A 25,349-nucleotide genomic window follows, 5' to 3' on the forward strand; every position below is an offset into this window, starting at 1 on the left:
GGAAAATCCATTTGAAATAGTTGATTTAAAAAACATATAAGCAATCCTAAATGAAAAATTATTATTAAACTGTAAACCTCACTTTCATAAGAATTTAAAAAGTTTCTTCACCACTTTATCACCAAAATAAATTTCTTTAATTATTTAGCTATAAAAAAGTATATTTTCTTTTGTTTACATCAACGGTAAATTAAAGAAATAACTATTCAATAACAAGGTTACACTACTTGTTTTTTAAAACTTCAAATCATTTTGAAGACAAAAAGGTTTTAACAATAATTGGGAACTGAATGATAAACTTTCCTTAGCACTTTAAGCTAATAATTTATTATCTATAAAAATGAGGAAAAACGAAGTATAAATGATCTTATAGGACAACCAAGAAATGACTTTAGTATCAAACCTTAAAAGGAACTTATTTTGGCATCAGCCACCAGTTGAGATACTACTGCTAGAGAATTATTAGATCCTTTGACTGGCCCAATAGTACTACATTGGATCCCTTTCTCTGGTTACGGCTCACTTTTTCTTTGCCTACACACACACACACACACACACACACACTGAATAGTCTGGCCTATTCTTTACACACACCACTGAGATTACCAAACAACTCTTCTTTGCTCAAGGGACTAACTACTGCAATGTAATTGTTCATTGGCTACTTTCCTCTTGGTAAGGTCAGTAGGGAGACTTTAGCTATGGTTAAGCAGCTCTTCTAGAAGGACACTCCAAAATCTAACCATTGTTCTCTAGTCTTAGGTAGTGCCATAGCCTCTGTACGAAGGTCTTCCACTGTCTTGGGTAGAGTTTTCTTGCTTGGGAGTACTCTCGGAAATGCCATTCTATCTTGTCTTTTTTATTTCTAACAGAAACCTTTACACCTGCATGAGGCAAAGGTCTAGTCAAGTCAGCACAGGTAATAGTACCTATGTTAATGACGCTAGGGAAAACAAGATGCGATAGTGGCCAAGCCGACTTCAAACAGTCACTCATCTGAAACATCATTAACTTGTCTCGAACATTATTAAACTGTTTAGGACCCTCTGAAGCTTTAAAATATATATCTAAAAATCATCTTTCCAGTCTTACAGGACCCATGCAATATTTCATATCATTAATATAAATGGTTGATCATGGGCAACTACTTCAACAAGCAGGAGATTAGGACCCAGTCTCTCAATTCTAGCCTTATTATCCCTGAATCTGGTAGTCAAAGAGCAGACCAGATAACGAAATACAGTTTCAGCAACAGGACATGAAATAAATAGAGTATGTGAAGCTAATGTAGAGCTGACCAGCACAGTCGGCACCATGTGCCATCAGAACCCTTGCTGAATGGTGCACTAGCACCATTTTGAGAAGTTAGCCGAGGGTTAAAAACTGGGCAGATTAGGCTACAATCACTCTTTGTCCAATGGGTCTCTGGTCTTTGATTCAACTAACAAAGTAAAAGTAGTAAAATCTTAAGAGGTTTATTACTATCAACCACTGAAAGCTCACTGACGGCATAAGGCATTTATCCTCCCCCTCCTCAACTTAATCAATTTTCTCCTTAACTTGACATTATTTCCTTTTACATTCCTAATTCTTAAAATGGTGATCTACCAACTGAAAACACTCCTTCATAAGAGGAGAGTAAGCAATCACTTTCTTCATAAATAAATAAAAATATTCTGGCATGGGAAAGGATCATGATCTACCAGTAAAATCTTCATTAAACAACTAAGAGGAATTACTAACAAATCCAGGGGACATATTTGTTGCTAATAACCTGAATCACAAAATCTGGAAGAGGCACAAATCAATACTTGTAAACCACAAGGAGGCAGAAAAAGGGGCTGTGTCTTACCCCAACATAGGTTATCACCATAACAAATTATCTCAATACTGTGCTAGAGGCATAAACATTTTTAGTCTATGTAGAACCAGGCTTCAATAGTAAAGCATTATAGTACCAACATTGGGGAAGCTGTATATAAATTAATAGGAATCTCTTTAACCTACTATCATTGATGATACAAATAAAAAAATTATACTTTAATCTAGATGATACAAATAAAAAAATTATACTTTAATCTAAAGTGATTATCAAATAAACAACTTCAAAAAGCAGCCACCAATCAATCAACTTCAAGACAAAAACCACCTAAACAAACAAAATTAACAAGTATAAACAATAACGAATTAATTATAAAAAGTTGAAAGGCCCATGAGAAATTAGATAACGAATGTCTCAAAGTATGCATAGAAAACAATAAGGGGAAAACCACTTGGCTGTTAACAGCATGCACAAACAAGATTGGGTGGCAGTTGAATGACTAGATCCCTCAATTTCCAGTTGGCACATCCACAATGTTTCTTTACTTTGCTACCGCAAATGATGGGTGAACGCAAACATTGGTCCGCGATGAAACTAATGTGGAATACAATCATCATTGGGTTGTAACTATACCCAAGTTGAATTTCTACATGATGCAGAGAAACTTGAAACAGAAACAAAATGTACAATATACATGGCCATCTATGTAGAGCTTCTTATTCAATTGTTTGGAAAGAGGAAGGGCAAGAACTTTCTTACCAGTGTTAAAAAAAACAAAAAGGCAAAGGAATATCAATACTCACTGAAGGCATAATTGTGTATGCAATGAAACTTTTCATCCCATGGAACTTTGATTCCTTCTTTGGAGACGAAATAGCACAAGTGAATTCATGTTGATTGACTCGCCAGCAAGGGCCATTGCCAAAATCTTCTATAAAAACCTTTTCTTTTTCGTCGACTGAAGCCTTTCCAGCACCTGAAAAATCAAGCATCAAAAAAGGGCACTTTTCAATAGAAGCAAAATACATTAATAAACCTCACTGATGCTAGGCGAGTATGTTCTAAAGGCTAACAAAATATCCCTCCCTATACAGTAAATCTAATGGTAAAGTTTACTGTTGACTGTGACTACCTGTGCCAGTATTAGTCTCCTAAAGTTGCTACTCTACTTTCCAAATACGTATTAGGCACAAAACTTGTGTCCATTTTTTTCAACGAAGACCCAATAATAAACCCTTTTCTGTTGTTGAGGGTTTATTTTATTTGCTTTATTCTTGCAAGAAAATGTATCCTCAAACATATACAGTACTGACTAGGAGTCTCAAGAGATTTAATTTTCAAAATTGAAAACCTGTAGAATCGACATCTTTTTAAATTTACTACAATACAAGGTAAGTTTGTCATTTCCAAAGGTGAAACCACCAGATTTATTTATTTATGCAGTAACCAAGGCAGTTATCTTTCCTGGTTTTAAAAGTAATGAGTAATCTGCAATCTTGTCAGGGTTTCTACAATAAAAAGAGAATATTTAATGTGATCTAGTAACTAAAGTAAAGCTATAATAAATAACAGAGTTGCAAGATGTTTTTTTATTTATATTTTTTCTTTTGGAATTCCTTGCATTTTAACCTACACTATATATATTTACAGAAAGTAGTGTAATACTATAAATTTTATGGGATTTTTATTTTTCCTAGCTACACAAACCTGAGTAATATATATGGGATTACAACTAATCATGTTTTCTATGACCGGCCAATCAAAATTCTGGTTGATTGCATCATGATTCGTTAGGTAAATGCAGTGCATGCGCAAGGAGCAAACGGGAGGCTGCTCACCACATCTCACAATACTCACCTGGTCAAAGACTTGCAGGGCAGTTGAGGCAGGACATTTGGTAAATGACTCTGGTTTGTATAGCTAAGAAAAAATAGAATTTAGATAAGATTTGTAGTTTATTCCTACGCGGATACAAACTTCGGAGTCATTTATATAGGAGTCTTCCTTAGGAAGGAGGACGTCTCCGTGAAGTGAAGAGGTAAACCATTCTTCTCTGGGAAATCTTTACTAGAAACAATAGTAAGAGATCAATTTGAATCTCAGAAGTTAGTGTAATCAGCTCATAAAGAGACTAGGCCAAACATCCGATTCCAGATAAAAAAAACAAAAAAAAAAACTTCTAATATAGTTAGTGATAATAATAGCAAGTGATCTAAGAGAACCGCCAGGGAATGAAATAGCCGGCTCATAACGATTCAAGGCTACTCGTTCATTCCCAAAAGGTAGTCCGACAGGGGCGAAGTGGTATGAACATCAAGTGTTACATATTAGACAGATGGGCAATGTGTTAGTGTCAATAAATATTAAAGAAATTGAGGCACACTTACTTGCATTGGAATGAAATACCCCAGGGCAGGCTTTAAGTCCAATGAAGATCATTATCGGCCTCAGCGATTTTTCTAGCCAAGAATGTCGGAGTAATGAGGCCTGGGGCTGGAATTGGCACTGGCACACATCCTGTGAGAACTGTCAGTAAGGTCATATATAAGTGCTGTCACCATGATGCCCATTGAGATAATGTCTAAAAGACTTTCATGTGCGTTCTTTAGGGTAAATGTCCAAGGGTGGGTTTTCTTTCTATCCAACAGGTTGCGGCAAACCCACATGTATTAGGTGCTTGAGGGGGGATCCCTAGCAATACTTCCCCGGAGATAAATAGGCTCTCATGATAGTGCTCCTGAAAATATTTTAACAGAACGTTCCAAAGCTCACAAACAACATAGTTTTAGAGACTAGTATAATCGAGTGGTTGTGGCAAGCCTATTTAGATCATATGCTCGAGGGGGGGGGTTCCCCTAGTGACGCTTCCCCTGAGATGCATAGGTTCTTCCGATATTTTTTATACTTGGAGAAAGGAAGTGTCACTAGATACCTTCTTCCACAGCAGCCAGAGCTCTTGAACAAAATGGGGGAGCAATACGTCCCCGCCATTTTTCTCTTATCAGAAACTCTAACGCTACAGAATAGAATAAATAGTTGTTCGGATGATCATGAAAGAGTTGAGATCTTTTCTAGCTTGAAACAAGATTGCTCATTGAACCAGAGACAGGACAAGGTGACAAGCTTTCTGATATGTTATCACCGGTGAGTCCCTGTCGACTTTTTCCCTGGAGATGGTAATTTCATGTTAGGCCTTAGCCAACAGGGTGTCCATGTACAGGAAGAACTTTGCTTTTGATCTGATCGCCATGGATTACTTGGCAAGAAAAGGAGCTTTTAGTACTTGTTGGAGAATTGGTAATGTTACTCCACTATGAAAATGTGTTTGTGGGAGCTGAAGTCCAACTGATTACCACCAAATTTCCATAACTGCCACATTATCTAAAGTTTTTGAATGTCTTTAGGCAAAATGTCTTAATAGGTTTGCTGAAGGTAATCATCTGTTCCGTAGTTTGCTATTTGGTTTTCGTAAAGGCCTTGGAGCATGTGAGGCCCCTTCTTACAATCTCCAATGCTGTACAGAAATCCCTTGATTGTGGTCAGGAAGTTTGTATGATTGGCCATGACTTTAGTACTGCCTGTGACCATGTTATCATGAGGCCCTTGTTTTCAAACTCAAACAGTTGGGCGTGGGTAGGTCGTTTCTTAGAATCATTATTGAATTTTTAAGTGATAGATCGCACCATAGTGAGTATAGGAATGTGATATCAGGTGTTCCTCAGGGTAGTGTTCTTAACCCATTACTTTTCATACTATATACACATGACATGTGGTTTGATCTAAAAAAACAAGCTTATTGCATATGCAGATGATGCTACTCTTTGCATCAATTCCATCCCCTGAATGTAGATCTAGGGTTGCTGAATCCCTTAGAGATATAGCTAAAATTAGTGCATGGTGCAAATTATAGGGTATGAAGTTGAATCCTAACAAAACTCAAAAGTATGATTGTGAGTAGCTCAAGGACCATGGCGGATCAACAGCCAAATCTCAGCATTGATAAAGTTTCTTTAACTTGTATGAAAGTTAGACACATTCTCGACAGCAAATTTACTTTTTCTAAACATTAGGTTTGTGTCTTTTCAATTGCACAAAAAAATTGGCTTATTGAGAAAGTCAAGATTTTTGGTGATCAACCTATTCTGAAGTGTTTGAATTCTTTCATTTTACCTTCTTTCGAGTATTGTTCTCCTGTCTGGTCTTCAGCTGCTGATTCTCATCTTGATCTGTTGGACACGAACTCATGATCTATTAAATTTCTTATTCCTAATCTAGATATTACTTCTGGCACCGTTGTTCAATTACTTAATTATGGATGTTGCATAATTCTGACCATCCTTTACATTCAGATCTTCCTGGAGAGTTCCATCTTGTTCGCTACACTAGGTATGCAATCAATTCTAATAGTCAGGCCTTCTGCATCATGAGGCTCAATACTACACAGTACTCAAGAAGTTTTATTCCAGCTGTGACCATGTTGTGGTATGATCTTCCTAATCAGTAGTTGAATCAGTAGAACTTCAAAAGTTCAAACTCCCAACAAATGTTTTTATGTTGAACAGGCTTACATAAGTCTTTTTATAGTTTAAATATGAAATATCTGTTTTAATGTTGTTAATGTTTTCAAAATGTTAATTTTTAAAAAATATTTCATTACTACATATATCGTTTATTTATTTCCTTATTTCCTTTCCTCACTGGGCTATTCTTCCCTGTTGGAGCCCTTGGGCTTATACCATCTTCCTTTTCTAACTAGTGTTGTAGCTTAGCTAATAATAATAATAATAATAATAATAATAATGAGGGCATCCACAAGAGAACATCCTTGGTATCCTTGGGCAGGGATGTTGAAGCACTCTGTTCATCCCTCAGCTTCTTGAGAGACAAGCTCGTGAACAAGTCTCTGCTGAAGTGCTCTGTCCAACCTAGGACTTTTTGAGAGGCAACCTCGAGAAAAGTGAAAGAAAAAATTCCCCATTTCTCATACTCATTCTAAAAGGAGAATATCATCACCCTCAAGGAAATATAGCCTTTCTGCATTGGCCTGCCGGGGGAAGGAGACCCTGCAAATAGTTTTGTTTACTTAGCTGGAAGATGAAGTCAGGAGTAAAGGGTTGTTAGATTTTTGACTTAGGCCCTTCTGACTGGGATTGCAAGGATAATCTTTGGAGATATTATGTAAAACCCTTCTTCCCTACTCAATAGTAGAGGGAGGATTACTCCTATGATATAGTTCCGTTCACCAGAAGCCTTTGTAACAAGAACGTCGATACTGTAGTTCTTTCGTGCAGGAAATTCTAGAATATCAGAGAAAACCTACTTCAAGATGTATAACTAGATCTGAACCTTCATGAAAGCTAAAGGAACAGTTTTCAAGATTATCAAGCAGCCCTTAGCCAACGTGACAAGGTCTTGGAACACTCACCATACTAGAATCAGCCTAGCAAGGGTTCTTTTAGCCTGCACGGCCCTCGTTAGTTTAATAACTTTTCATGGAAGACATTAAAGGTAGTTAGGATTCTATGAGACGTGTCAAGCAAGCTCACTGCAACTGATCAAAGAGCGAGCTTCTTTATTCCTAATTAGTGAAAATGTACGTCCGACTCCCTTGTATCTCCTAGTCTTATTGTCCGGAGGTGAGGGAGGAGGATGCTGGGCATTACCATAGTACTGGCTGAAAACTGTATTATCAAGTGATCTGGCAAAGTTAAATGATTCATGGCAGGAGAAACATTTAAAGCCAACTTTTGTTAGGAGGTATGGAGAGCATAGCTCTCCTGGTCATACTCATAGTCACGACTGCTTCTACTCAATAGATGTCTTTACTCCTTGGGAATAACTGGACTAGGCCTCTTTGTAAACCTTATCAGGATTCCTGACAGGACTAGAGAAGATTAACTGCTCTTATGTTCTTGTTTTTTCCTAGAGTGATTTTTATCTTTCCTAGAGAGGCTTGTAGCTTTTCTACAATAGGAAGGAAGTACCAGTCTTGTTTAACCAATGGACAGGGGGAAAAAAAACAGGAGTGCAACTTCCGACTTCCCAGTGGGTATATTCTCAGGGCGTCGCATCCCTCCAAGGGGAATGGGAAACAAAAGTTTCTTTTGACCAGCAAGAGGTTCAACATACTCTAGTCTTCAGACGCTACCGACGCTATACATCCCTCCCACCACGGATACTAGAGTAGATCTTGCTTCTCAGGATGGGTAATCTTTTCCAAGAGAAAGGGTTCTTTCACCTAAATTCTGGTTTTGGGGATAAAAATTCTTTCTGAAACAGAAAAGTAGTGAAGGTTTACAGCCAGACATCAGGCCGTCACCGGTTAGGGCCAGCTACCTTCCCTAAGTTAGGGAAGAGGGCCCATATTTCATTGATTAGTCTTTCTGTCACGATCTTTGAGTATAGGGTATAGGCTAGAAACGGTACTTTTCCTCTCAAAAGGTAAAAGCTTGAAAATCTTCCTTGAGGTTGATCTGGTAGGATTTGCGTGAGGTACTTATTTCGGGTAACCAACAATCTGACAAACAACTAACTGCTATGCCAATTACAAAAATTAAAAGGAAGGGGGGAAGATACAAGGAAATCCCTCTCCTACTGTAAGTCTGGGTTAATTGGAGAACTTGCATCAGGTTTTTTCCTGGCCCACACCTGGTATTAGAATACTCTTGAGAAAGAGAATACTGTATCTAATACCAGGGCTAACAAGGCCATAGATGCCCACCTCGACACCTATATAGAGGAGGTGCATCTAGTCTAACTATGATAGGTAAAGGGAAAAAAGGAGAGGCCTATATCCTGAACATGTTATCTTCAATGTTCAGAGAGTGGACTTTGACCAATTTTACTACTTCCTTCCGGACTATAACATCCATTACCTACTTAAGGTAAATCCAGGCACGTTCCTCCGCTAGTAGGAGCTATTGAATTTTTTTTTTTTTTTGTGTGTCTTCAGGGGGAGAGGAACTCGATCCCTTGGTCTGAGTAGTTTGAATTAATGGGCCATTCTGAATCTCTCACAATTCTCTCTGTGGACACTGAGCAACAGTCCTACTAGCCATAGTAGTTCTTCCTGAAGTAGTTTGTTTCCATCTAATGATCTTAGCTAGCCGACTCTAATTCTATCTGGAGAACAGATAAGGGGAATTCACCAATCCGAATTTCTCAGACTTAACGCCTCTCCAGCACCTGGAGCATCTGGCCAAGATTATGTCAGGTCTTTTCAAGGCACAGTTCTCACATAGAGGAACGGTCTGAAGTAAAAGGAATTACAGTATAGGATTTTTGGCCCTCTTGACAAATCTTCAAATAAGTCCGGGTACACATCTATTAATAGCAGGAGCCACTGATGCCGTGACTTGCATACTGTATTCAGAAATTCTAACATATCTCTAGTCTGGTTTGAGAGTGCCACATCAAACTTGTATCTGGGGCTTTGAGACCCATACCATAAGAGTCAATGGTGTACCACCTATTAGCAGTTTGCATACGAGGAGGCTCGTCCAAATTATCCAAATATCAAACGAGGCTGACAATCTTATTAAAGTGCAAGGCTTCTGAGCTTGAGATCAGGACCTCAAGGGGGTTAGGGTACATCAGCAGAGCTAGTTCACCCGCATGCATGTAGGGTCCCTAGAGAGTCATTAATTATGATATCAATTTGGTTGTTCCATTTTAACGGTAACAGAGTTCTCAAGTCTTCCTCGGACATCATTCCTTTCCCTTACATCATTTATATTGTGACGGGAAAAGGAGGTGGAAAAAGAACGGAAGTAGTCCAGCTCACTACCGGTTAAGAACTTTCATCTCTAGCAACTGAATGCGAGGTGGGAGAAATGAAGTCTCTCTCAAGAGTTTAGTTTACGAAGCGAGCGAGTGTTACCAAACTTCTGTCACATAAAACGTCTACGGGCATGGGCAATGTCCGCGTCATCTAGCCAAGAATAAGTTCCTAATCCTTCCAGCTTGAGATTCCGAGAGGGTTGATTTCTGTTAGGTTGGTGCAAGTGCTCCCAGCGGTGGCTTCCTTTCGTTCAGCATTAATCCAGCTGTCAAGATTATAAGGAGTGCCTAATTCATTTTGAAGTCCTTCCTTTCTCCAGCCATAAGCACATTCGGGCGAGATAAAGAGGTGGATGTAGGTGAGGAAACTTCTTTCCCATCTCACCTGTTCAGAAGAATTATGTACTTTTCCAGATCCAGTACATTACAAGCTAACAACTAATTAACTGAAAAGCCCCATTTCATCTCCGCCTCTTGGTCAGGTTGACTCTTGGTCAGACTGGAATTCCATAGCAGGGGTAGGGAAAAAGGCTTGTCTTATCTTCACCTTTCAAGATACATGAAGGGAAATCCTGAGCAGACGATCATTCTATGATCATTAATCCTGTTATTCCAGAATTTTTAGGAAGATGGCTCAATGTTGATGCATTGGAGGAAAGTTGCCACTCAAAGCTAGCATATGACCAGTTCTTGCAAGGAATACCCTGGGACAAGTTGTTGCGCGTGAAGAATTAAGAGGTGTAAGCTTGTCTTGCACGTGAAAAAAAATTCTTCATTCGCAGCAAGAATGGTGCTCATTACGCACCGAGATCATAGCATTGACGTTACCCAGTTTAAATACTGCGGAGTGTTCAGATTTAATAATCTGAACATTCAGCGTAACCGTATTCTTCGAAGAAATTCTTGGTAGGGCAAGAATAGTAACACTACTTCACAGCATAATTAGGCTTGGAGAAGAGGCCTGCTTTGAGCATGAAGTCATTGTTATCTAGTGGGGGGGAAGAAACAGCCAAAGCGGTTCAACCAACCTTTTGGTAGAGAGATGACAAATCTCAAGATTCATTCCGTGTTCTCTTTAGAGGAGTTTTCTGCCAAGGACCCCTAGGTGAATGACGCTGGCCTCTCACATTAGCATAGAACTGGAGACTGGTAATTAGGATCTTCCAATAAGGCTGCCTCAGTACAAGAGGGAAGGACAGGCTTAACCTTAGGCACTCCCGGAACAAGGAGATGATTTCAGTTGTGAAAAATATGAAAAACTGAAGGTTGGGGGAGACTGCACAACATAGAAATCTTGTAAACTTTCCTAAGATAATAAAAACAATCTCTCCCATTGGGAGGGAGTCCACTCCTTGCAGTATTACATGGATATTCTCTTGGCTAGGCAAAATGGACGCGGGGTGCGTGTATGTCCGTCCAGCTCAAAAGGACACCAAAATAGTTGCTGTCCCGTCCTGGGCAAAAAATAAATACCAAGATTTACTGTACATAAGCACTTACTGAAGTCACTCAAAGGACTGTGAAATATGAAAAAACGCTAGTCAAGAGACCTAAACAAAAAAAGGGTAAAAGAGATGAATGCGAAGGTTCGATCATAGAGATTGAGTGAGAACAACCTCTTCACTTCCCGACCAGCAGTGTTGTGAGGAGATGCGGCGAGCAACCTCCTGCTTGCTCCTTGCGCATGCATTGTGCTTATCCAGCACAAAGCACGAGGAAATCAACCAAAATATCTATTGGTTGGTTGTAGAACACATGATTAGTAGTAACCCCATATAAACGACTCGGAAGTTTGTATCTGAGTAGGAATAAATGGATAACAATAAAATAAAATAAGAGGTAACAACCTGATTGCGAAAGAATGAAAGATTTTTAAACAAATTGTTTTGTACAGTAAAAAAAAAAATTGCAAAGTGATGCATATGAAAATTGATAAAAGAACATGAAATTATAAAAAAAAAAGTAGCGGAAAGTGAAGTAAATTGTTTTGTTCAGAAAAAAGAAAGAGAGAGAGAGAGAGAGAGAGAGAGAGAGAGAGAGAGAGAGAGAGAGAGAGAGAGAGAGGAGGGGTGTGTGTGTGTGTGTGTGTGTGTGTGTGTGTGTGTGTGTGTGTGTGTGTGTGTGTGTGTGTCACAACACAAAGGGAGAAAAGACCAAGAATGATGCAGTGATAGTTTTCACCTTATCTTTCCAGAAATGACTAACAACATCTAAAAGAACCAAATGTTTGTAATAAAATTTGTCATTTCTATACTCACTCCTTCTCTTCCCTCTAAAAAAAAATAGTTTCTTTCTTTTCGATATACTATACTTATGCCTCTAGTAAAGTAATAAGACAACTAAGCAGTTAATGGCAATTACTGATGCCATGAGTCAATCAATCTTTACTTTGTCTTCAGTCTCAAAGGCAAAACTATTCCCCATCCTCTTTATATCAAGTAGGGAGGAAGGTGGGCATGTACTTTTCGTTTTCATTTCTATGAACCTCCACTGAAATTCATATTTCTGATACTCACACACTGGAGGTGTGTCACCAGTGGAGGAAAGAGATATGTCAAGGTTTATAAAAACATGAATAATAAATGCTAAAATAATTGCAAAATCTTTACCATCTAGAATGCACAAAATTTCAATAGCATAAGCAGTTGGTGAATCCTCAGTTACAAAGGTTCTACTGTAATCTGCATATTAAGTAAATCTTTAATAACTTACTCCTATTTGAAAAGCACATACAGTACTGTATTTATTTACGAAGATTTCAAAAATTCATGTGAATTCCTTTTTCTCTTAATTTTCATTTTTGTTTTCTATCCTGGAACTGGCAAGTAAAAACTTTACATAATCCATCAATTACAGTAATGCATAAAAGGATTGTTTTAATTGGTGATGACAAACTTGCCTCCAGCTTGTGACATTTAACATCTTCCAAATTTATTTTACAATAAAATTATATAAGAGTGAAACATTAAGATGCAAAATAAATTCAAAACTTAGTTATTTATATTAAGTCTAGTTATAAAACTAAAATAACCATGAATAACAACAATGTATGTATAGTATATAAAAAATATGACTTTACTTTACCTACAGTAAAAGCTAACAAGTAGAAGAGGGTAACTCTTGACTGTGGAGGAAACAATCGAGTAAATTGCACAAGACTAAAATGGATACACGTACAGCAGCAGCAGCAAAGGGTGCTATCGATTAAGAAGGTTCATATATCAACTGACCTATGAGAGTTTTTACCTTAGTAAATTCCTTACTGTAGCAATCGCAAAAAGTAGAAAAAAATGGAAGTGATGAATTAAATGCAAGCATAAGCAGGTGTAAGTGAGGTAAATATAAACATGGGGACATTCATTTTCTTAATATACAATACACTGGGTTTTGCTACACTTGAGAAAAAAAAAAATTGAAGATAAACTACTCTTCAAGATACTGTAATGTTCTGCTTCCCAAGTGTCAACTTTTAATAAGCAAAGACTGGTTTACAATAATGAAGAAAATATCTTCCAACACCAATGAATACATAAGAAATACCAGACTGATTCTGTTGTTCAAAAGAAATTATACTTCAGTGCTAGAACTGTGTATAAAATAATCTTAATTACCCTTTCAAAAGTGCACTTACGGTAACTGGCCAGATAAGATACAATGCAGTTAAGGCATACCAAACTATAACAAGAGGATTTTCTAAAAAAACTAAGTGTATAGATACAGCACCACTGTACAAACATCATATCATGGTACAATATATAAAACACACTACTGCATGCAAAATTTAAACTTGAGCAAATTTAAAAACAGAAAATTAATCATATTACTCACCTACAAGGAAGTCTTCCACACCACTTTTAGCAAGATTGGAGAAGCGATTGAGGCTCTTCTTGACAGTTCCACGACCATCTCGACCTGTTACATCCCATCACCAAGCAAGATATAATTTAGAGAGATAAATATCCCACGCACATCATTACTAACCAAAAGTTTGAACAAGACTTACCATACTGAATAAATCATCTTAACGATTCATCTTGTCCATAACCCCCCCAAGAAAACCTGTATTAACTTACCTCTCCTACAAAGCATTGCTTGATAATTTGACTAAACCAAAGACTAAATAGCTGTGGTATGTTATATCCCATTATTTTTCTATTCTCCAGATTCTAGCCCATTTTATGCAACTGTTAAATGTACCTAAAACTGGTTTAATTTCGAGATGACGTGCAGCCTACCTATTTCAAATAACCCTCATGAAATGAGAGGATCCAAAGCTATCTGCTTATCTATTGTATGTGCTGGTATCCCTACTGACCAACCTGCCAGGCTGTAGTTAACACTAAATCTGCGACAAATCCAATATATCATTTATCAAATAAAAAAAATCAGGTTCTGACAAGGACAAGCATTAACATAAATTCATGATTAACTATTTACTATTAAAAACATTTCCATGTTTAAGCAACCTTCAACTGTTTAAAAAAAAAAAATTAATTATTCTATAATCGACCAAAACTACGCCATAATGGTTACACAATTGAGTGACTACCTTTTTTTTTAATTCTCATCTGAAAAATCCTGCAATATAAAAAATTCCTTTCAAAATTTTAACACTCGTTCATTGCTAAAAATAAAATTTATTCCAGTTCAAATTCAAGACAGCACTAGCAGACATTACCAGCAACCCAACCATCAGCAATAGACTCGAGTCCTGTCACTACTACCACAATAATCTAAAACCACTTCAGCAACACTTCCAATGCTCCCCCAAACATATGACTTTAAAATACAATTATTAAGTATAACACCTTAGATGAAACGGAATCTTCAAGTGTAAATATCCGAGTTTCTTGTTGAATGTCTGTTACCTGTATGTGGTGGATGTTCCTAGTTTCTACTGTTCAACACTACTAATAGTGCAAAGCAGAGCACCCTACAGCAAGAGCAGTGATTATTATTTTACAAAAGCTTTAGACTCGAGACTTTACAAATATACAAGTTAAAAAATGTGCAGTTACCTAAACTATCTGTGCAACTAGCAAGGCAAGAAATAGCTTTACATGTTTATTCAGGCATCATTTCACCTATGTAACAGGAAGTGGAACATTTTAATTTTCCTTTCTGCCACAAGATAAATATTAACCACTGCACCGCAGGAGAGCAGTCTCAGGACACTGTTTAATCACACAAATCTAACCAAAACAAAACCATAAAAATAAATCAACAGGCACTTAATAATAAACAACTGCATGTACAACAGTTAAAAATGTAATAACAGCCTGAAAATACACTAAAAAAATCCTTATTTATGGACAGCTATATAAAAATTGGAAATATTAGTAAACTTCATAATCTATGCAGCATCAGAATTATTATTTTGCTAATTTCTGTCTACTATGATCAATTTACAGTGATGAAGTACATTCCATTATTCTTTCTATAATAGATAAAATGTTACTCTAAATCCTTGCAACTCTAAACTTCCCAATAACAAACATCTACACAGCAAGGACGTCACGATTTAATAAAATGCACCATCTAGTTCGAAACTTCAACTGGAGCTGTATGTCTTACTTGAGAATTCCATGTTACATCACTATCAAAAGAATAAGATTCCAGCCTCAGACCTTGTAGCTCATTGTTTGTTACTCTGACTAGAAATATTAATGTTTATTACTTCACTACTGGATTAATGAAAATTAGGCCATATGGTACAGTATAGCGCAGTATCCAAAGCAGCAATTTGGCATCAAAATCAAAAGACAAAATAATGTTTCTATACAAGCCTGATGCTCATATTGCTTTTCTCTCGAAGCCTGGCTTATATTGATGTTTACCCCCAAAACTAAATATTTCCTTTATCATTTCAATAGGCTGAGGCTTTAGTGCAGTATTGATAATATCTAAGTGATGGCAAATACCTACGTTTGGGTACACCATTGATGCTTTGTCCTTCTGTTCAAGTCGAAACTAATTGTCTATCCTCTTTGTACTCAAGTCAGTGAGTACTGCATATGAACACCAGCAAGTAGGAAAAATTCTATTACTAAAATTCCATTATTTCACTGAATCTCTCATCACAGTAGTATTCCGACTTGCACAAACTCACTGAGGGCAGTGAAGGATAGATATAGGAAATTTAAAGTCCTAAAATAATAAGTTTGTTTTGACTTTATTTTCAAAATGCCATACCCAAAAACAACCCCTCCATCCTAATGACTAATAAACACTATCCAACACTGTATACCAGATGAAAAATTAGTCCTAAAATTAAATTAGAAAAAATATTAGAATATCCCCAGCATTTAAAGCCCAACAATTACAATAAGCAAAACTCTTTCAAAGATAATGCTAAGCAGCCTGATTTGGTATGCCACAGCTGCTGCCAAGACTTTCCAAAGAAAGAACCCTACAAAAATTTTGAGTTAACTGCATTTTTAATATGAAGCCTGACATTCGATTCTTTCATTCGACTTTGATCCAATGCCCTGCTAGCTTCTATGACCAAACTTTTAACAAGAAAGGAAATATATTTGGACCAAGGATAAATTGAAATAACCCCACAAAGTCAATTGGAAACATACTCCTAATAACTGGAGTCTTGTCCAAATGATACTTAAACAATTCTCAAAGGAAAAAGAAATCTATTCTGAAATAAAAACTTCTAGTCTAAAAAGGGAATTATGAAAAAATTGAGGCAAACCTTTTGTCTTAATATCATTCTTAGCTCTAAATATAGGCTAAAAGAGATATAACCTACCATCCTACAAAACCTGCATTTTACAAAAGCTTTCAATTACTTGGTGCGTTTAGCCTTTGAACGTCACAAAGTTCGTATCCGTGAGATCCTTAATCAAAATACCTTCAAAATCTTGAAATGCAACACTTTCACCATACGTATATGTTTTAGTACTATACCTATATCTTGAAAATCTCTCTTACAGTATTTATCTTAATACAGGTTTAGAATCCTTCATCCAAAATTCTGTATATCTAATTCTCCAATGGATTACAAACCAAAAATTCCAGTGCTGGGAAGGTTCTACCAACTACAGCTGTGCCTCACATGACACCCTTTGACCTCATGGTACAGTACCACGTTGCTGTACCTTTTGACCTCATGGAATCACACTGACTACCCATTTGTGGGCACTTTGTGATTTGAAACGGTCAAAATGTTGATAAGAGCGTGAAGATACACATTGTAGCCAACAGTGAAAAGAAAGCATTTTCATTCCTGTGATATAAGCCAAGCTTTGAGAGAGAAGCAATATGAACAACAGGGGCGGTTCATTGATAAATATATTTCCATAACTGAATTAATATCAGCAAAAGACAAATAAAGGAATGTACTTTCTAATCACTTGCAATTGAAAAAAAATATTTACAGATAATTACAGTGTTATATTAAATCTTATTAGTGCACATCAGCTTTTGAATATAGGTGCCAAAATGACATTTACAAATTTACATAATTAAGATTACATAAAGTTTTCCTTTTACATATATTAAAAGGTTAAAAAATGATATACTCAACTACTGTCGATTCAAATATCCCTTCTTGCACTCTAAGGTCAAAGCCTTTTACTTGATTTATACAGGTTTAAATTTGCTTCCTGGTTTAATCTTTGATTAATCTTATTCCAATTTTCAAAATCGCATTTTTGTGTTTTAAATCAACGAGTTACACTTTATATCTACAAATGATATACTATATTGTGATTAGTTGACTGCCGCTGTTATTTTTCAACTCGCCACGAGCTTTTGTTTACAGCATTTGGCTTGTACAGTATTAGAACATGCCTGGGCAAATGTGCCCAGGCTTGTTGTTCCTGAACAAAGATGCTTATCTTGTGCGTTTGATTTCAATGTTCTATCAGGAAAGACAAACACTACTATATGCCACTAGCCAAGAACCTCATATGATGCTAAGCAAGAATTAAAATATTGTAGGGGGGAATCGAATTGGGTAATGACCAAGTTTTCTTCTAATACAGTACACAATATTTCTTTAAAAAAATGTTCATCACAAACCCATTAAGCCTGCGCTGCCCCAATTGCAATTCCAATAAGAGTAATGAAGAGTCCTGCAACCATGAAAGATGAATGAAGAAAAGTGTGAACAAGATAAAGGTCATCCCCAGAGGAACCTAACACCCATACAGATGGCAAAGAAGTTAAAGCAATAATGCAGTTGACAATTGGTAAGAGGACATAACCTATTAGTACACACCAAAAACAATGGGCTTGACAACCAATACTCAATGTTCCAAACCATCATAAAATTTTAAAAATCAATCTTGGTGAATATCACAATTGGTTTTCAAACCGTTAAAAAAAAAAAAAAAAAAAAACACACAATGTCTGGCTAACTAGACTGCATGAACACATGCGAAACAGAAAGAAATGCCATTCTGCAGACATTGTGGAAGCAGCAACAGGGGAGGCCACAAAGATGGGAACACCGAGACGGGAGCAGATACAGGCATCTCTACTGCAACAGAGGCAGAAACTAAAAGGGAGAGCAAACTTTTGACAGCCAGCAAGATCACTCAAGGCATTCAAGAAACTTGAATGAGGGAGATATGGTCTTCTATTCCCCATGTAACATCAGTATCTTATCTCATAAAAGCAACATCACAAAAGCAGCAGCATCATTTGATCATGTTCCTTGACAAGGGGCAGCAGATGAAAAGGACACACGCAAGGACTCTGCATATGTCCCTCATCATATTTAATGAACATTGCTGGCCTTAACCAAAATTGACCAGTAAAGGTTATTATTCCAGTAGTATCGCTATAACCAGCCACAAGTTATGTCAGGTAACCCGACAGATATGGTGGAATGCCAAGGAAGGAAGGTTAAATTTAACAAATAATTGCCAGGGGGCCTAACAACACCACCACTTCAAAAGTACACAAACAAGAAAGAAATACATTTAATGAAAGACAACTTGCACCAACAACCAGCATTCAAATCTTAGGTAAATGGTAAATGCAAGAACTAAAGTACCCAAATTAATGAAGAAAATACCTTTGCTAGCACGTTCCTACAATACCAAATAAATAGCACAGTTAAAGCAAATGAAACAAAGCATATGCATAACATTAAAACCATCCCCTTAACTAAATCATATGAAGAAAATTAATTTCTAGATTTGACACAAATGCAATTGCACCATGAAGTAAAGGTTGGAGGTTGGACACCAAAATGGATGAAAACAAGTAAGAAATGGAGGTCTTGCAATAACCCTGTAGGATTAAAGGGGATCACAGACCCAATTACTGATCATAAAAATTACGTCTATTAATGAGGAAAAAACAACACCAAGAAAGATACCCTTTGGAAAAGTGCTGGCACACCAATAGAATTACTATAAAAAATTAATATAAGTACAACGTAGGATAGTTGTTAATGCTGAAAAGTCACAACAACATAAGAGGTAATGTGTTACCCTGAGAAAAGAAAAAAAAAATTGGCGAAAATAGTATGTCATATACGAAATACTATTAAAGAATAATGGGGCTGGGCTGTAGTGAACATCCTACAAATACTATCAAGTGCTTCAAGGTCTTAATAACTGAATCTAAAAAATAACTTTAATTTTTTCTCAACTATACACACCAGAGTCCTTTAATAGGAGTATGACTTCAGCGAAGCTGAAATGGCTGTTTAACTTTTAATGAGGCAAGTCAAGTTGCTGGTGGGCAAAGGGTATGCCCCGTCCACTAGCCAGGTAGAGCAACCTTCATTTTGACCTTAGCCTAAGTCTTGCAGGGTGGTTGAGCCAGGCAGTGTTCAAGGACTAGGGTTTGTTTATTTATAAAAAAATAAAACCTCCTTTTAAAATTTGAGATTTGTTCGTACATGAACACAAACCCTCGTCTTTTAATAGGAGACTTAAGGCAAGAAATCCCAATATCCAAACTCGCTGGTTTGCTAAACCAGGATACGTCAAATGCGCTTTTGTTCGGTTGAGGACCGAAGGTGATGAATCCTGTCAACTTCCTAATGACAGGAGCATTAAGATGTTAGAAAAGTCCTTACCAGGAGGCCAACACACATTCAAAGAAAAACCAATATTCCCTATGGATATGATGTCCGAATGTATGGTCATTCCAATGATTTGCAGATATACTTCTGAAGATAGTGGGCAGGGAAGGTTGCCTGGCATTTTCAGACTCCTACCTTAAAAATTTGAGATTCCGACAGGTTCTTCCTAATGGCTTGTGTAGATCCAATACAAGACTTTGCGAGCTCATATTATGGATGTTCTTCCATCCACTCACTAGTTGCAGGGTAACCATGCCTGATTGTTTAACAAAACCAAAAAGCAACATTGTTTTTGGATATCTTTTTCACCCTACCAGTGCTGAATAAGTCACACTGGTGCTTCCTCCTGAAGCAGTTTTCTTCAGGTAACACTGCAGCACTCTCACAGGACAGAGAAGCATATCATCCTGATCCAGATAGTTTCATCTTGGAGAGAAGAGATGAAGGGCTTGAACAGAGTTATGGACAGCTGGGATCTGGTTCTTGACCAATAACTCTTGAAATATGAGAAGTAGACTGCATTCTATCCTTCTGAATGACTTGACCAACCTAAGAAATGCCACAAAACTTGCCTACTCTCTTTGCCAAGATCAAAACTCAAGAAAGACAGTTGAGGGTTTGCTTCCTATGAAGACTTTCCTAAGGGCTCTTATAGAGACCACATGAGAGAGCCGACCACTCAAGTGACTTCCTACTCTGGGAAAGAGTTCTTTGGGAGGACAAGCCTGTTCAAAGCTTCTCATGAGCTCAGAATTTCTGAGAAGAAAGGTCTACGGCCTTCAGTCTGAAAACCTGGTTATAACCCCCTAGCACAGCGGAAACTGAGAGGAGCTTCTCTCGACGAAACTAGACAAGAAAATCAGCAATCAATTACAGCGAGGCTCCGACTGGAGTACAGAAGTATCCCTTCTACGATATTAATTGCATAAAATGGCCCACTTCCCACAGTAAACAGTTGCGGAGCATCTTCACAGCTATACAGACATTTTCTGTGCAATGCCTCAAGAAAATACTGTCGCTCAGAGGAGATGCTGGATAGTCGCAACCCATGACGTGACATGGATGCACGAGTTGTGGTACCTCTGCAGATGGGACTGAGAAAAGGTTGGCACATCAGGGTAGTTCTCTCAGTACCTCGATAAAGAGCATCAGTAGGTCTGAATAACAATCAGAGTGAGGCCACTTGACAACCAGCAGGGTCATCCCGAGGTTCAATGTCAAATATAGTCTGTTGTGTAATCTATGAATCAAGCAGAAGGGCAGAAAGACATAAGCATCCATGTCCCAGGGATGCTGGAGGGCATCTTCCAGTACAGTATACAGTCCTGGAACCAGAGAGCAGAAAACTATAAGCTTCATGTTCTGCTGGGTGGAGAAAACTCTGACAATGGGAAACCTCATTGGATAAGAAGTCTTTTTGCCAGGCAGGGATGTAGGGGCCACTATCTTTAATGTTACTAGCTAAGCTACAACCCTAGCTGGAAAACCAGGAAGCAATAAGCCCAAGGGCTCCAACACAGAAAATGGCCCAGGGAGGAAAGGAAATATGGAAAATTTAACCCAAGATAGTGGAAGACCATGGGACAGAGGCTATGGCACTACCCAACATTAGAAAATATTGGTTTGGTTTGATTTTGGAGTGTCCTCCTAAAAGAGCTGCTCACCATATCTAAAGAGAGTCTTTAACCTTGTCAAGTGGGAAGTACCTACTGAAAATTTACAGTGCATTAGTTAAAACACTGAGTGAAGAATTTTGTGGTTACCTTTGATGCAAGGTATACGAGGAAAGGAGGATTTGTAAAGAATAGGCCAGACTATTCAGACTATTCGGTGTATGAGGAAAGAACGTGTAAAGAATAGGCCAGACTATTCAGTGTATGTGTAGGCAAAGGAAAGTCATCAGAGAAGGATCCCATGTTGTATTATCTGGGCAGTCCAAAGACCCAAAAACACTGTAGAGGGATTATTCTTGCATGGTATTACTCTAGCTGATGGCTACACTGCACTGTTGAACATCCAAGTGAGCACCTGCTTTACAAACTCACAGAGGAACTATGAAACACTGTCCATTTGCTTGTTGATGTAGGCTACCACAGTAATGAGGTCATTCACCAACAATACCAGGTGTCCTATCTAACTGTCAGAAAGCTTGTACTGCTATAAGCATTGCTTTGATTTCCAGCAGGATGCTTTTCTTTCGTGGACCACGTTTCTAAAATGGTCTGGTTCCTGGGGTGTGTGCCTTCCCCCTCCTTAGATACCTCTGAACAGCAGCATCTCTGGAGGTGGTGAGTTTCGTCATTCAGCCACAAGACCAGATCCTCCTGAGCTGCTTGTTCCATTGAAACCAAAGTAGGGGCAGTTTGGTGGCTGGTGACCAGTGATGTCTCTGAAACCACTGTATCGCATGCTAGTAGAGGCACTCATGAGGAACTAGTTTCTTGAACAACAAAGCTTTCCCAGAAGACATTAAGACTGTTGAACCAGAAGTTTTCAATCATTCAGAAATGGGTCGAGCTGGCTACCCTGAGACTGCCAATATGGTCATCCATTGGAAAGACATAATCGGAAGATTGCGTTCATCAACAAAACCAGGTATTTTCTTATGTACTTGGGCTTGAGACTTTACATCTCCCAATTGATCACTATCACCAGATCTTGACTAAAGGATATCAATCAGTCTTGATCCTGGAACTACAACCTGGAAGATGACTGGATCAGCCAATCATAGAGATATTGAAACTTTGAAGACTAATCCCTTTCGATTGGGCCCAAGGCAAGAAGAGTGTGAACAAATGTAAACACTTGGCGAGAGGTAAACATGTTAGGCCAATGGATCATTACTTGAAAATATGCATCCTTCAGGTCCACAAAAAGCTTTCATTTTTTTTTGCAAAGGCGGCATAAACGATACTTCCACTCACCATCCAATTCAAAGTTTGTAGAACAAAGTTGTTCGGGGAAAAGAAGCCTATAACTGGTCTTCATCCCCAGTCGCTTTTTCAACCAATCAAAGCAGACTGTAGAAGCCTAGAAAACACTCTGACAACTTCAAGCGCATTCTTCTCCTTCATAGCATCGACTTCTGATGCAAGCACCAGGCTTTTCGGCAAGTCCAGAGGGTAGGATACAAACTTCAACGAAATGAGAGACGATGAAAGGAAAGAAGTATCCATTACAAAGAACTTCCCCCAACCAACTCTACGCTGTTACTGAGACGTTACCCAATTGCTTGACAGGCAATTCCTCACTCGTTGCAGCTAGAGGGGAATGCAGATTTTAGCATACCCTTCCTCCCTGGCTTGGGCAGGTTGGGGGAGAACAAGATGAGGAAGCGGCTGAAGGTGCAGATCGGGCACTGGAGGCTGCAAGCGGCTTCTTCAGCAGTGACTTCCAAGGTTGGGTGGTGTTCGATACTCAGGATGCTGTTATCGTTGGAGGACCTGGACCCTATAAAGGTAACCAATTGATGGATCAAGGAGTTGTGGCTCACCTGTTTTCATTTCTCCATATCCCTCTACAGGAAGAAGGCCAAGGACTCCAGCACTGGGGTGCTTCCTCTTGCCCCACTTGGCCAGTGGAGCAGGAAGCATAAGCAACTGGCCCTGCCTAGTAATTGATTCAGGATGTTGCTTGGAAGCTAGCCATGGAAGCAAACTCTAGCAACGAGAATGAGGTGCCCTCATGCTCTATTATCTCCACTGGGATCCCTGTTAGCACTTCTATTGCTGGATCAATAGGAAGAGGCAACTAATCTGCCACCAGAAAGTAAATCCTGCAGAGTAATAATAGTAGTAGTAAAATGCGAGTGCGAGTGCGAGTGTGTGTGTGTGTGTGTGGAGGATCTTTTCCAAGCAACTGGAGCATAGGGAATTCCACTGAATGGAGATCTGGGAATTAACCCTAACCATATCAAGAGCACCATAAACCAGAAATGACCACAGTAACTCAAGGGCGAGTTTCGACACCCGAGGGCCCCAACGTTTATCAATGCCCCTCATCCCACTTTCCTTGGGCACCGTGGTAGCCTTCTTAAGATCACTGAATTGACAAAGGAGTGCAAAGACCCTAACGAATGCTGACTTAGTCTCGAGCTCGAGAGGCTTCCGCCAGCACAAGATCAGAGTCAGGTGTCGTAGGTCGATGATCTCCCGAGATTCCTTCCCCTCACAAGGGGATGGGACTTGGCATGTACCTTGGTGGGTTCCATCTTGCCTTTTGAGGTATTTACACACCAGACAGGGAACAATACCAGGTCAATACTACACAGAGGAAAAAGCAACCGAGTTAAAGACACTACTGGTCCTTCAGTGACTGAAGTGCCCCTAGTTCTTGTGTACTAGAAGTTACTAGGCGCTTTGGTATAAAAAAAAAAAACGAGCAGCACCGCATGGCACATAAGCAAGTTGTGAGAATGCCTATCCGAGTGGAGAAGGACCTTGCCAACCATGATGCACCCGTGCTAACCAGAACATACACCTTTCTTGAGATATCACCTGTTCCAGGTTTGTATAGCATGGAAACTGATTATCTTACTAGATTCCTTCCACTCACAAGGGGGTGGGACTTGGCATGTACCTTGCAGGGTTCCACCTTGCCTTTTGAGGTATTCACACACCAGACAGGGAATAATACAAGGTTGATACTACACAAAGGAAGCAGCAACAGAGTTAAAAAGACACTACTGCTCCTTCAGTGACTAAGGAGGCCCTAGTTATTGTGTACTAGAAGGAACTAGGTGTTTTGGTCTGTATAGAACAAGGAGAAGAGAACTGCATGGCACATAAGCACGTCATGAGAGTGCCTATCCGAGTGGAGGACCTTGCCAACCATGATGCACCAGAGCTAACCAGAACATACACCTTTCTTTAGACATCACCTGTTCCAGGTTCGTATAGCTTGGACACAGAAGGTCTCTTGAGACATCACCTGTTCCAGGTTCGTATAGCTTGGACACTGAAGGTTTCAGCGTGACGGACTATCTAGGTATGTAGGAAGATCTTGCAACATAGACCAGTTGCAATGCATTGACTGAAGACGACATGAAGGAACATGTGAACAATATTCAAAATCCCAAACGGAGATAACAACCCGAGGTTCCTCCTCCACCATGGGTAGAATTCTACGGGGGAGCGGGGGTCCTCATCGTAAGCGAAACCAAAGAATCAATGGGCAGGTTACATCGTCATGACTACCAGTGTACGTACTTTATTCCATACGAGCCCAAGTAGTTTGAGCGTGAGCTCCTGTACTGCGTACTGAAAACCTTCCCGAGCTGGATTGGGTTTTGGTACCACACCACTTCTTACACAAACATGGGGAGAGAAGTCTAGTCTCCAGACACTGGCCGAACAGTCTTCCTATCTTCAATGTCTACCGCTTTCTTCTCTTCTGGGTGGCAGGCATCACACCCAACGCTCAGTAGAATGTGAGGTAGAAGACAACAGGAGTATTGGAGGTAAAGAAGGTAGATATGCTTCAATTCCCACCCACCAGGCTTCACAGACATTGCGGATTTCGGGGCGTAAGAAGAGACAGGATCCTACCCAGCTACAGGCAAGGACTCATCGACAGAACATGTTGCACTGCTCCTCTGAAGGTGGAGCACCCGCAGAGAAGGGGGCACCAAAGAAAGACTAATAAATTACTGTTGTCAATTACCTACTCAAGAAGCTTCTGTCAATACATTGTCAG

The 25,349-nt window shown here is 38.8% G+C and overlaps 1 protein-coding gene across 5 annotated transcripts in view; it reads right to left on the bottom strand.

Annotated features, from left to right (window-relative positions):
* LOC137625897 (sorting nexin lst-4-like) overlaps nt 1–25,349 on the bottom strand; it is a 97,824-nt gene that overhangs the window by 26,123 nt on the left and 46,352 nt on the right. For 4 of the 5 annotated variants that reach the window (XM_068356862.1, XM_068356861.1, XM_068356864.1 and 1 more), the window contains 2 exons: nt 13,430–13,513; nt 2,626–2,798 (listed from right to left, as the gene is read on the bottom strand). In XM_068356862.1, the coding sequence (XP_068212963.1) occupies nt 2,626–2,798; nt 13,430–13,513 (257 nt within the window). The remainder of the gene's footprint in view (nt 1–2,625; nt 2,799–13,429; nt 13,514–25,349) is intronic. The other variant, XM_068356863.1, reaches the window with a different exon arrangement.

Source organism: Palaemon carinicauda, chromosome 33 (assembly GCF_036898095.1).
Source record: "Palaemon carinicauda isolate YSFRI2023 chromosome 33, ASM3689809v2, whole genome shotgun sequence".
NCBI classification, from domain to species: domain Eukaryota; kingdom Metazoa; phylum Arthropoda; class Malacostraca; order Decapoda; family Palaemonidae; genus Palaemon; species Palaemon carinicauda.